The sequence below is a fragment of the Protopterus annectens genome, chromosome 5.part0 (assembly GCF_019279795.1).
Source record: "Protopterus annectens isolate FY-2018-M chromosome 5.part0, PAN1.0, whole genome shotgun sequence".
In the NCBI taxonomy this organism is placed as follows: Eukaryota; Metazoa; Chordata; order Ceratodontiformes; family Protopteridae; genus Protopterus; species Protopterus annectens.
Window position 1 is genome coordinate 1511643351 of NC_056735.1, and position 14390 is coordinate 1511657740.

At 44.4% G+C, this 14390-nt stretch overlaps 1 protein-coding gene across 1 annotated transcript in view; it reads right to left on the reverse strand.

Annotated features, from left to right (window-relative positions):
• Positions 1–14390, reverse strand: part of LOC122802390 (E3 ubiquitin-protein ligase listerin-like) — a 1831112-nt gene that overhangs the window by 1171958 nt on the left and 644764 nt on the right. The window contains exon 11 of the mRNA XM_044072016.1: positions 8681–8920. Within this exon, the coding sequence (XP_043927951.1) occupies positions 8681–8920 (240 nt within the window). The remainder of the gene's footprint in view (positions 1–8680; positions 8921–14390) is intronic.

Consider the following 14390-nt stretch of genomic DNA (forward strand, 5'->3'; position numbering starts at 1 on the left):
CCCTGGAGTCTCAGGTGGGCTGCAACCACTGCCATGACTTTGGTGAACACCCTGGGGGCTGAGGTGAGGCCGAACGGAAGAACCCTGAATTGATAATGACTGGCTCCCAGGCAGAAGCAGAGAAACCTCCTGGATCGTCTGTCCATCAAAATGTGGTAGTACGCATTCTTAAGGTCTATGGAACACATCCAGTTGTTTTCCCGAAGGAGGGGAAGAATTGATTGAAGAATGACCATCCGGAATTTCTCTTTGGGAATGAACAGGTTCAGGGAAGAGAGATCTAGAATTGGTCTCAAGTTCCCCGTCTTTTTTGGCACCAAAATGAACCTGGAGTAATAGCCCAATCCGAACTGGTCTAGGGGGATGCGCTGAATGGCTCTTTTTTGTAGTAGCTTCGAAATTTCTGAAGCTGCCACCTCCCTTTGATTGGGTGGGACATCGGGGAGGTGCTTCATGGGAGGGGGAAGATTTGGGAGGGGGATGGAATAACCTCTGGATATGATCCGGAGCACCCATCGATCCGTCGTTATGGACTCCCAATTTAGTAGGTGCTCCGACAAATGCCCCACGACTGCCTCCAGAGAGGGACAGTCGGGTAGGCCCTCAGGGCTGTTGTGTGGGTCTATCCGAGAACAGTTCTCTAGACCCGAAATTACGCGGCCCCCCTCTGCCTCTGGGCCGGCGTCCACCTTGTCCTCCTCTGCCTCTGAAGGACGAGGGGTCCGAAGCTGGATGGGACTGCTGAGACTTCCGGAACCACATCTGCTTTTGTCCCCTCTGATTCCTCGAGAAGGATCATTGGGGATTAGAGAAGCGGACTCCACGGCAGACAGCGTCTTCCCGTCCTTCTCGCTTTGGACCAGCGTCTCACGTACGGTCTTGCCAAAGAGCGAAGAACCGTCAAAGGGCGCATTCGCGAAGGACGCCTTAAAGGGTTCCGTGAAATCGCAAAGGCGGAGCCAGGCATGACACCACAAGATGACCCCGGCTCTGGTAGCTGTAGCAGCTCCCTCCGTAGCATGGGAGAGTAGCCGTATAGACATGTTCGAGATAGACTTCAGAGTGGCCATACGAGTCGAGAAGGTCTTCTTGTCCTCGACCGTCATGGACTCCGGGGGAGCTGCAGCGTATTCCTTTATTAGGTCTCGCTGTAGCCTGATAATATGTGCCATGTAGTTCAGCGCCCTTACCGAGAGGGTAGCTGAAGCAAACATCCGCTTCCCAATGCGGTCCAACGCCCGAGATTCCTTATCCGGAGGGTGGACCAAGGAACTCTCCTGCGCCAGTTCCTTCTTCGTGGCAGCCGCCACCAACATGGCATCCACAGATGAACCCTTAGACCAGGCCTGCCTATCCGAGGGAGGGCTATGAATTTTGTCTGGCCGTCTTGGGATTGGCTCCACGGTGTCAGGCTCCTTCCACGCCCTGGTAGTAATTAAGTCTACCAGGGGGTCAGCCGGAGGGGACACCCAGGAGGTAGACGGGCCTGCCTCAAACGCCTCCAGAAACACGGACTCGTCCGAGGAAGGTTTTTGGGAAGACTACCCCCCTCTAATTTGCAACATTTCCATGATGTCTCCAAAGGAGACATCCTCAGGGGGTGACCTTGGGGAACCTTCCCCTTCATCCAAATCCGTGTCTGTCGTGAGGGACTCGGGGGAGCCCAGGTGCCTCCTTTTACACTTCCGTTTGCGAGGAACCTCCTCGGTGGGACTATCCGAGGAGGGCTCACCTACAGGGTCCTGTTCCTCTAAGGGAACTAACTGGAAGGCTTGAGCAGGCTGTCCCAGTGGTCAGATGACGGAGGATAGACCCAGATGCATAGGGGGAGCGGGAGGATTCGACGCCCGGACCGGTAATCTGGAAGACCTCGACAGAACCCTCTCCACTACCTCAAAAGCCGAAGGCGAGCCACTCTCCCCAGGCTCCAAAAGTAGTCTCCTCGGCTCCGAAGCAGGGACTGGTGTCGGAGCCAAAGCAGTCGGATCCGAGAGGGAAGTGTGCTCCGACCTGAAGGGCACTGAAGACACATCAACCCCTACGGATCCGACGCTCGGCTCTCGGCCCCGAGAGCTAGGATCCGATATGCTCGAGGGTACAGTCGGTGTCGAAGCTACCGGAGCTATCGGCGCCAACAAAACCCCGGCTCCGAAAGGGCCTGGATCCGATGACTCCAAAACCCGAAAACGGGTTGGAGAAGGAGTGATCGGAGCAAAAAGGGGGGGGTGAGGCAGGAGCACCCCCATCTGCACCTGGGTCTGCAGAAATTGACACATCATCTGATCCATGTCCGTGTCGGTCAGGCTTCTCGTAGATCTAGACGACGTTGTCGAGGTGGGTCGGGAGGGCCGCCTCGACGACCTAGAGGGAGACCGGTCCTCCTCCTCTGGCTCCGGCAAGAAACAAGGCAAACGGAGCAGAGAGGGAGAGGATCCAGAGGCCCTCGTGGAAGGACTAGAGAGTTTAGATGGCAGGGCTGAGGGATGAGTCTCAGCCCGCCTTTTATGACTCTTGTGTCTCTCTTTGTCTTTATGCCTATTCTCCCTGGAAGAGGCAGATGAGTCCCCTGAGCTCTGCGCAGCAGAGGGAGGTTGAGTCCCAGGCAGAGTGGGAGGACCTAAAGGTACAGGGGCTGCGGTAGCAGCCTGTGCCTTGGAGGGAGAGGAAGAAGAAGAAGTGTCCTGCAGTAACAAGCCCGTCAGGATCAACTTGTTCTTCCTATCCCTGATGACTCGGGGGTTAAACGCTGCACATATCTGGCAGCTAGTGGACAGGTGGGCCACCCCCAGACACAACATGCACTGAGTGTGGCCATCAGCCGGGGAAAGCTTATGGCCACACTCAGTGCACTTAGAAAAGACGGCTTTGGGCCCTTCAGCCATCACAGAAACACACCCAGACACTAAAGGGAGGGGCAAGCACAACGACTAAAAACTAATTACCACAAAAATTTAAAACTAAGACTATAACTCGACGAAGGGGACTAAACACTCACACTAACAAAAAAATTAAGCTTTTAGTCTAATTTTTGACAAGAAACGATCTCACCCAAGCCTAAGGAGCTCTTCACAAGTAGCTTCTTTCAGCCGCGGCAAACACGGCAGCATGTAGCAGGGGATTATGGGTAAAGGGGAGGAGCTAGGAGCTCGGATCTTTTAGCTAGTAAAGCTGCCGGCTCGGATCCGAGGTCGGATCCGATACCCACAGGTTGTAGAACAAATGAAGTAACTACTTCAGATTTGATGATAGAGCAGAAGTTAACCAGGAGATCCAAAGTTTTGGGGAGTTTTGGATTTGGCTGGCTAGAAACAGAAGCGTCCTGTCTTAGAGAGTTTTGGATCTTTAGCATGCCTGTGACCTGCCTTATCACCTTTATCGGACATGGCTGAGGAAGAATCCCCTGAGGGAAGAAAACCCATGAGGATGAGCTTGGCCCTCCTCTCTTTGACTGCCCGAGAGCTGAAGCATTCACAAATCGCACAAGAAAACTCCAAGTGAGCAGCCCAGAGGCAGTACACACAGTGGTCATGAGCATCCTGGAAGGGAAGCTTAAAACTGCAAGGCACACATTTTTTAACACCATTCTCCATACTACTAACACACACACAGCTAACTATAGGGAACACGTCCCAAAAGGCAGGAAAAACAATCACCTAACCTAGCTACTAACTAACAGCTCTACACTATATGTAATAAAATTACAAACCTATCATTACCAGTAAACACACACTATACTAACTACACCAGAAAATCAAGTAGAGGAGCAAAAACCGTGTCCAAAAAAAGGATACGGGAAAGAGCAAGTGACTGAGCTGCAGTTCAGAATAATGGCAAATTAGATCCGAGACAGTTCTAGTAATGTGGGGGATTATGGACAGAGGATGTGAAGCCTGTTGAACTGAAGTCTTGAGAATCGGTCAGCATTCGATCCAATAAGGCATAGGCTGAACCTCTAGGGAAAAGGCTATTTCAAATCAGTAGCTGTTTGAGTACATTTACCGTTCACACCCTCATCTACGTGACATGGAACTTACTATAAATGTAGACACAGGTTCATAGTTGAATACTAGACTAACTGCTCTGAAGGGACATTTTAGGTCCAACCAATAAACTGAGGTCAGAATGAAACCCTTTGTCTTGTCTATAAGATGAAGACCTTAACCATTATGCCAAACCCACCCATATGAGTACATTCACTGCTGTCGTTCTCATCTATGGAATATTCTGCTAGCAGGTAGTCCGATATCTTGCCTGACATCCAGAGTAATACCTTCTCCCCATGGATTTTGCCTCCTCCCTCCCACTGAGACACAAGGGCATCAGTGCCGTAATAGGAATGTCAGCTGATAATCATCTTCAGATCTTCCTTGCCATAGCAGCAGTAAGGGGGTCTACTTTGTTTCATTGAATCTCATTTCACTGAATTTCATTTCACCCCGACCACTTCATTGAAAACTCAAATTACGGAAAACTCATTTCACTGAATCTCATTTCACTGAACTGTAGTTAGTGTATATGTCCCTGTGTAGAGTACTGTAAGGCAAGTAAAAGGTATATGTCCTTTTCCCCACTGTAGTGCAATCCTGGAGTTAGTATATATAGTTAGGGGGTGTGGGGGGCACAGCCCCCCACATTGGGAGGTGTGGGGGTATATCCCCCCCTCTTAGTTTGAGTACATATAGTCTTCTGGAAACAGTCACTGGTGTTGTAACTATGCATGTCTATTGTTTAAAATGTATTGTTTTGAAGTTTTTGGTAAAACAGAACATAAAGCAAACAAGGTGGGGGGCTGTACCCCCTAACTATATATATATATAAACTCAAGGATCACATTACAGTGGGGAAAAGGGCATATACCTTTTACTTGCTTTACAGTACTCTACACAGTGCCATATATACTAAGTTCAGTTCAGTGTAATGAGATTAAGTGAAATGAGTTTTCAGTAATTTGTGTTTTCAGTGATGTGGTCAAGGTGAAATGAAATTCAGTGAAATGAGATTCAACGAAACAAAGTAGACCTGCAGTAAGGTCACATAAACTTTGATTATCATCAATCCATCAGTTGGCCCTCTTCAAGCAGATGGTAAGTATTCCACAGAGGAATTTTGCTTTATTTATAGCTGTGTTAGCAGGTATTCTAATGCGTGACAGTGAATATGAATTAAAAGTAGTCATTAACTCATTAACATCTTTGCACTGTGGAATGTCGTACCTCTAGCAGCCTATACACATCAGCACATTCCACAGCATTATCTGAAAAATCAAGTTAAAAACAACAAGACAAATGTAATTAATAAAAGCTATTAAAAAGGAATTACAGGCAATGTTTTTAATAAAAAGTATTCCTTACAGTAATAATATTCAGTGAATTAATGGTATTTATGTCAATACTGTAATAAATTAGAATGCATAGAAACCCAGATTTATATTTTTTCTAACATTTCATAGATTGTCATTCATGGAAACTGTGCAACATAGACATATATTGTTAGAATACTTTTTTAAGCCAAATATGACCTTCCGTATATCAAGAAATTTCTCTCAGTGTGTTTGTTTATTATGATATATGCAAAAATAAATCCAGTGGCACACACAGACAAAGCCCTTACTCTGCCCAGATGACCTGTAAGTTACCAAGCAGCATGTTTGCTGTAAGGACCAGGTGTGTGTTGCGGTGGATGTAAGTGAGAGGCCAGTGTCAGCTCATCCATCGGGGGGGGGGGGGGGCCTAGGCTCACTACAATTCCATTGCTAAAAGCACGGTGAGCTACAAGTGGTACACTGTTTGGTTAGGATGTTGTGCATCCAAAAAAGCTGGCATGCACCTCTCAAAGGTAGCAACTACAGAGCTCTCAAGGCTGCTGCTGGGTGTCGTGTGTTACAGCACACTCCCCCATCACAGTATGATGCTTCACAAGCATCCCTGATCTCATCACTGACACCACACATGGGTAGGATTGAGCCAGGGAGAGGCTAAGGTGAATAAGGAAAGGAACAGGTGGAAGCTGACTGTAAACAGTGGGGTGGCAAAAAAACAAAGGATATTTACAGAATATGAAACATTATGCTTAACTGGATAATCAATATACAAATAACACTAAATATATCTCAGGTTATGCAGCTAATAGCACAAATATCAATGACAATTTTCTTCAACCTCATCTAAGACTTCACTTGATGCCATGCAATAGCAAGTCACTTGATTCTGGAAATATTGAATACCTTCAAAATTATTAGTAAATAACTAGCAATATCTCCAATATAGGGTACTACAGTATATTTTCCCATCCTCCAACACAACATTTCACACTACACGCCTCAATAACATGCAACCCCTTAGTCATGAAAATGACAACAAGTGACACACAGTGATTAACATCTCCACAGCAGGATATCCAACAATAACAATCTTAGTATGACTTTGGCATTTGCGTCTTGCCCTTTCTTTGGCTGCTTAATCAGTAAGTTAAATATTTCAGGAATGCAGTCTCAGAAAATGTCTGAATTCCATAAGAAGTTAAGGGAGTTAACTGGAAGTATGCAAAAACAGTGACATAGGCTTGAATGACTCAATGAAAAAAATGTACTGATTTCTGAGAAACAGATCCCGATAAGGGTTTCCATTCCATTTGCTGTTTTTGCCTTAGGTTGGCAACACAACTTATACTCATATCAACATTGTTCTATGTTCTCCAACAGGGCAATCAGAAGGACAGGTAAATCTATCCAGGGGGTTGCAACTCACAAGACTGGGAAAGTATACTTGTGCAAGTAAATTTGCCATAACAGTAGATGAATGATCACTGCTGCAGTAGCCTTAGCTATATGGGTTACATCTTGCATAGGATATAACAACCACCTTTGTCACACCCAAACCATTAGTCAGCTCGAGCTGAGCTGACTAAAATGTTAAGTTTGAGTGCCAAGCCCTTCAGAGTTTTCGTGCTGAGGAGGAGGCTAAACCTAGTATAAAAAAGTCAGAAAAAAAGGAGCACAGAGGAAGGGAGTGGCTATGTTCTTCATACTGATCACTGCTGCAGTAGCCTTAGCTATATGGGTAGATTACCACAGCTCAAAATAACTGAGAGGTGGAAGGGGAAATGTCCAGTAGGTCCTAGCAAAGCTTGCCTTGCACCTGGAGAAGGAATATAGTTTATAGTGCTTTGTCAAAGTATGTACATAGCACGAAGTTGTTGCTTCTTCAATACTTCAAGTCCAACCCTTTCCAGAAAAGCAGATGAAGCCAAAGCCCTGGTAAAGTGAGCCCTAAGCCTGCCTGGAATTGTTTTGTCCCAGTTGGAATAACAAAAGGTAAAAAGCCAGAAACAACTACTTGAAAATAGTCTGCTTTGACATAGGTTGTCCCTACTTCTTACCCTCACAAAAGAAATTAACTTATCAGTTTTGAAAGATTTTGTTCTATCAAGATATTACCAGAGTTGTCTGTGGACATTGAAGGTATGAAGCATCCCTTTCTCCCTCATTTTGGGTTCTGGAACAAAATCAGGGAGATGGACAGATTGTCAAAGTAAACTCTGATACCACTTTTAGACACAAAAGAAGGATTAGTTCTCAGATAAACCCAGTCTCTGTGGAGGCCAACAAAAGTGGTTTTCCCTTTACCAGAGAGGATAATGCAACAACCGCAGAGGATGAATCTAATTCCCAGACCTTAACTGCTTCCCCAGCAGCTACACTAAAAGGAATGAGAGACATTGGTGAGTGGTCCAAGGAACAAAGTCTGATCACAAGACAGTCACCCATACGCAGCTAAGGCAATGAGAGAGCCGGCAGGACACCTGAAGACTGCTGAGAAATCTTCCTAATCTTGCTGAAAGGAGAAGGAAGACTACAGGACACCAGCAAATGCTTCATGATTTAGATAAAAAAGAAGCCTGAAAGATGGGTAGCTGAGAATGAGTGAGTTGGCAAACCTCCTAACAGGAAAGCATCGTTTCTAAGGAAAAGAAAATGAAAACAGTCCCCAAACGTACAATGTCACGCCCTTAATACATGAACTTGACATACATATGCAGGAAATAATTGGAAAAAAATTACTTTTTACACATTTTTTCCACACAAGCATTCACAGGATACAAATATCCTACCAGGCATAACAGTCCACAAAAAATACTTTTTCTAGCATAAAATTACTAATTTCTCAGGAAAAGAAAAAAAAAAAACAATTTCTTCAGAAAAATAAACTGTGGAAGGTTTTCCAAAGCAGGGTCCTTATCTGCCCAGCCCTGAAGGATCGCTTGCAGACCGTAAGTTCCAGAAAGCCAAGAGAGGTAGCACATTTCAGCTGCAGGAAAGCTCTGAAGCTTTTGGACACCTAACTATTGCCTTTATGTCTCTCTCTTTAAGCCCTACAGTTGTTAGTGTGTGGGGGAAAGGTGCCATAAGCTTAGAAATATGGCAGATGGTCATATATCCTTGGCAGGGTATAAAGTGTAAAAAGCTTAAACTACTGCAATAGTGGTCTAATGTTAAACATCATTATTTTCTTGCGTACATAACCTTGTTTCTAGAACCCGTCGTAGGCATTCCATGCCAGGATGGAATTCTGCAATTTAGCATCTTTGTTTATTCAACTCACAAAATTGTCCACGTTTAAGTGACCATTTATTAGCCAAATGTTTAGAACAATAAGTAACATTGCAAAGATTACATTCTTACCTGATAAGTGAGTTGATTCTGGACTTTGAGCACATAGCTGAAAGATGGTCAACAAAAGATCTTCAGCTGATGACATTAGAAGGCAGCCTTTAACAGAACTAAAAAAGCTGGATGCCACATCACAAATAAAGGACACAGAGGGCTCAATGCTGCCACTTTCTGACAGATCTTTTGCTTTTGACAGAGCAGCATGAAGTTTATCAATAATCCTTTCAACATACACTTCACCAATTAAGGCTTCTGTTAAAAAAAAAAGTACATTAAGTGGATTTACATAATTTAAATTAAATATCACCTAATTAATTCTGACCTGATAAAATAATTCACATCAGCAATTGAATGTTTGTTATAGCACTTACTATACTGTCAGCTATGACTTTGGTGAGGTAAATGCTAAGGTGAAATGTATTACGCAAGAGTTTTACTGCATTTTTTTAAAAATATTTGCTTCAACTCTGTGGTAAACAGGTAAAATGAAGCCAAAAACTTAAAAGGGAAGGATAGGGAAACAGATAACAAAAAGTTGTAATGCTGGTTCAATAAAAATGGATCTTATATAAAAATGATATGAAAATGTGCCTTTACTTACTGGCATCTAAATGCAACTGAAAGTGACCCATCCTACAACTGCTAGTCAATCAAGAGAAAGAACAGCAAGCTTTGCTCTTTTCACCAGCTAGTATCACGGCACATACTGTTGACTAGTGCCAGTCAAGATAAACTGATCATCCATCACAAATCACAAACTGGATTGCTACCTTTACACTTTAAGCAGCCTTTTAGCTGGACCCTAAAACTTTGTTAAAATAAAATAGAGTTCAAACGAACACATTCACACTTTCTGCACACAAACAATAATGCAAGTGACACAGCCTTGTACAAATATTTTTTTTACATCGGTTTCTTGACAGGCTACCTGCCTTAGGTGCTGTTTTGTTAAAACAGCATTTTATCTATCAGTCCAGTTCCATACAGAAGAGACTCCCTGATGAAAACGTTAGGGTACAAAATACAAGAACAAGTTAAATGCATGGACTGGTTTAAACCGACCAATGAAACCACCTTTGAGATAATGGTGGAATCAGTACAAAAGAAAGCACTCTTTTAAATGAAAATCAAAAATAAAGCTTTAATGACAGTACAGTCTCTGTAGCCTACAGACTTATTTTTGCAGAAGTGATGCCCAAAAGCCAGACAAAAGTAATGATTTTTTTTCCCACGTTACTTTTGGCACCTGCCCTTGGTGACCATCAAAATTGGCCAATGCATTCCCATAAAAGACAAGAGCCTTATGTCTATTTATTCTGTCCAGGAAAGTCAGACGAATAGCAGAAGAGGTGCTGTTAGCCATCTTGTGGGCATAAGTTTTGTGATTTAAGCCCTACCCCTAATGCATATGCTCAGTAGCACACTTCAGATTTGCAGTGCAACAGGCCTCAGTGAGGGCATGCCATTTGTCTCCACAAACAACATACACCTCAGAAGACCCTACCTCTCCTGAAGCAACAACTCTCACGTGGATTTTAGTTTCCAACAGGGATTCTATCCCCGTCATGTGAATTGTGCAACCCCCCCCCCCCCCAAGGGAGGTGATCAGGAAATGTTTTGTCATTTGCCCCCCACTCCAACTTAACCAGTGTTCAGACTACTAATTGAATCAGAGTTGTCTGTAGCACTATAAGGGCTTTCGTGCTCAGCATGAATGGACCTGGCTTCAAAGAAAGTAATTAAAGAGCCACTAAGGAGAATGCTGGTTCAAGTGGGGACTGTACAAGTTTTTCCAAGATAAAGTAAAGCTATCATGGGGGACAGGTTCCCTAAGAGGTGGCTGGAGAAGAACGGTGCCTATATGGAATGCTTCAGAAACTTTGAAGGAGGTTAAGCACACTGAATCTTGACCTATGAGTAGTTGCTGATAGCAGCCATATAAACCTTCATGACAGACAGGTTAAGGCTTGCATATAACAGGTCAGAAAAATATAGCAAGACATGTGATATTAGCACAGTGCAAGGATCCCATACTCTCTGTAAGGTCCACTGAAAGAGCATTTTATATTTGTCTACATATATCTTTTAAGTTACAAGTTTCTAAACAAAATGATTAATTCCAACTACTTTTAACAGAAAATGGCTAAGTCTAAATACTAGTGGAAATGGAGCAGCCTTGCTGTCAGCTCTAAGACACACAGCTCTGGATGATACTTCCCCCAAAACACAGGTCAACAGGTTTTTCAGCGGCAGTGTAAGTGGTGGCAGTAAGATGTATGGGCAAAATAGAGGGAACCTAGGCACAGAACAGTGATGATAACTACTTCTGCTTTCTCTTATGCTAAATTCTGTAGGCATTTCAACATCAGACAAATGATGGAAAATACAAAGAGGAGGCCCACAGGCTTTCACTGCACTACAGCATACATGATACTTCAAGAAATAAAGAATGAAGTACATTTTACAGTGATTATTGAGATGGACAGCTCAAGTATCAACGTTCTTCACTTGCAGAAGAAGCTGGCAATAAGAAAGCAATAATGGACCACTTGAAGCTCATTAGAAAATATCAACTTGTCCAATACAGAAATCAGTTTGCAAAGAATATGTGGAGCCACTTTAAACCTGTGACAAGCTGGTTCATGTGCAAGGTTTCCTTGCAGAGAGGAATAAGAAAAGGTCTTTCTCTTCTTGTTGAAGCACCACACCAAAGCTAAATTGTTTTTCAGAATGGATTTTATTCCAAAGGGAAACTACATCCTGAAAGGATTAGTAAAAGGCAACAGATCACCCTCATTTTGAGGACTTTGACAATTAAGATGGCTTTGACTAATATGCCTGGACTGACTTTGCAATTCCCCTCTCCCTGGGAAGAAAAAAGAAGTTATGTCTTACCATAACGTTCCATCTGTATTATTGATCCTCATTCAGTCATTACGCATGGGTATCGGTTCCGACCTCGGAACCGAGCCGGCCATTTTCCAAGCTCCCGTCAGCTTCAAACTCTCGAGCTAAACTTTTACCCACAGTCCCCTCTCCCGGTTACCTCAGATTGAGTTTGCAAGTCAAAGAAGGTACAGGCTACCTATGGTCAAATAACCTAAGAGAACCAGATGGTGAGATCCACTAGAAACCACAGGAGGGGGAAGGAGGGAGGGTTGTAATGACTGAATGAGGATCAACAATACAGATGGAACGTTATGGTAAGACATAATTCTTTATCTGATATTGTTAATTCTCGTTCATTCCTTACTCATGGGACAGAGTCCCCAGCTACCTCTATTCCTGGGAGGCTCTCATGGAAGGACATTCCTGAGCATCATAGAACCGAAAGATGCTCTTCCCCTGGACACCAAATCCAATTTGTAATGATTGATGAAGGTATGAGGCGTAGCTCAGGTTGCAGCTGCACAGATGTCATGTAAAGAAGCTCTGGCATGGAAGGCAGCAGAAGTTGCCACTGACCTTGTTGAATGATCTTTCATGGTAGTAGGCAACGAGATATTGCGTTGTGTATAAATGAAGGTCACACAGTCCTTCAACCATCTAGCTAATGTGACCTTAGCAACAGCAGATCCTAATCTAGGTCCAGAAAAGGCCAAAAATAACTGGTCAGATTTACGAAAGGACCTAGTCCTGTTCAACTAAAAACGGATTTGCCTGTGAATATCTAGGGTATGTAGGCAATACTCTCCTCTGTTTGAATGATTGGGAAAGAAAACTGGCAATTCAATGGTTTTATTAATGGACATTTCAGAGATCACTTTTGGCAGAAAAGATGGATTAGTTCTCAGAGACACTATCTCTACGAAAAATCAAGTATGGACTCTTGATACATAAAGCTTGAAGCTCAGAAATAAGTCTGGTAGAAGTAATGGCGACCAAAAACAAGGTTTTCCATGACAAATGCTTGAGGTCACAAGAAGAGGCTGGTTCGAAAGGTGGCATTGTCAGAGCTTGCAGAACTAATGATAAATCCCATGGTCGAACAGGTTGTCTAAAAGGTGGCTTCAGATGATTCACACCTTTTATGAAGGTCTTGCACAATTTGTAGGACATAAGAGAGGAATATTGGACACCCTCATGAAAATTAGAAATTGCAGCCAAATGAACTCTAATGGTAGAGGCCAATAGACCCGATTGGAAAAGGTTGGCCAGATAGTCTAGTATTATCGACACTGGTGCTGAGAAGGGATATACTTGTTTATCTTTCAGCCAACAGGTAAATCTTTTCCACTTGCTCAGATAAGTAATTCTAGTGGAAGACTTATGAGAAGCAATGAGAATATCACGTACTGGTAAAGAAAGATCATTCTGCCTGGCAATCAAGGGAATTGGAGTAGCCAAGCCGTGAGCTTCAGGCTGTTCAAGTTGGGATGAATCAGGTTCTGTGGATGTGACAGCAACTCCGGGGTTGGATGGAGAATCCATGGTCGATCTAGTAGGTGAGGCCAAAGGAAGGGGAACCAAATATGTCAAGGCCAATATGGTGCTATGAGGATCACCTTGTTCTTCAACCAACGGGCTTTCTTCAGAAACTGGGGAATGAGGGGAACGGGTGGGAATGCGTAAAGAAGACACGAGGGCCAATCATGGACTAGAGCATCCCTGGGTGACTGTCCTGGAGGGGGGAATCAGGGCAAAGTAGTTGCTGCATTTGTAGTTGGTCGGGGATGCAAAGAGTTCGCAGCAAGGACGGCCCCAGCGGTGGAAGATCTTCGCCGCCATCAAGGGATTCAGGGACCACTTGTGAGGCTGAAGAATGCACCTGCTCAGTCTGTCTATCACGTTGGAACTCCCGGGAATGTGCGTTGCTAAAAGAAAGCGGCTGGTAGCCATCGCCCATTACCATATCCTCATGGCCTCTCGACAAAGTGGGTAAGATTTGGTTCCACCTTGCTTGCTGATGTACCAGACCACTGCCATGTTGTCTGATTGAATCGCAATTGTCCCAGATGGCAGCAGGGGATGGAATGCTTGCAATGCCAGAAGCACCGCCTTCAGCTCTAGAACATTTATGTGCAGATGGGCCTCCAGTTCGGACCAAGTACCTTGGACTGTCTGTCCCTGACATAGCCCCCCACCCCATCAGGGAGGCATCCATGATCACTGTGGCCTTGGGTTGCTGGGGTGAAGAAGGGGCGAGACCATTGTGACATTGTGTGTCATCTACCCATTTAAATCCTGTTTGCACCTGTGGGTTACACGAATCATGGCTAAACAGGAAGCTGAAAGGGATACCACTGGGCGAGCAGTAGCCATTGTAGAAGCCTCATGTGAAACCTGGCCAGGGGGACAATGGTGATGGAGGCTGCCATGGAACCCAACAGCTGTAGAACCGAGTGAGCCATGGATTTCTCCCTTGAAAGGATTGGAGTCAACTGTTGCTTTAGCCTTAAAATTCTGCGCTCTGGAATGGCAGCTCTGCAGTTCTTTGTGTCCAAGATAACCCCTACGAATTCTGTCGACTGAAATGGGGTGAGATTGGATTTTTGTCAGTTTATGGTTATGCCTAGCCTTTGTGCAGCGAGGACAGAGTATGCCAAGGCTTCTTCCAGTAGATGTCTGGTGGGGGCGGAAATGAGCCAGTCGTCTAGGTATGGAAACACCTGGAATCCTTGAAGTCACAAGTGAGCTGTGACAACTGTCATGCACTTTGTGAACACTCTGGTGGCTGTAGCGAGTCTGAAGGGCAGTACTCTGAACTGGTAGCGACTGGCTC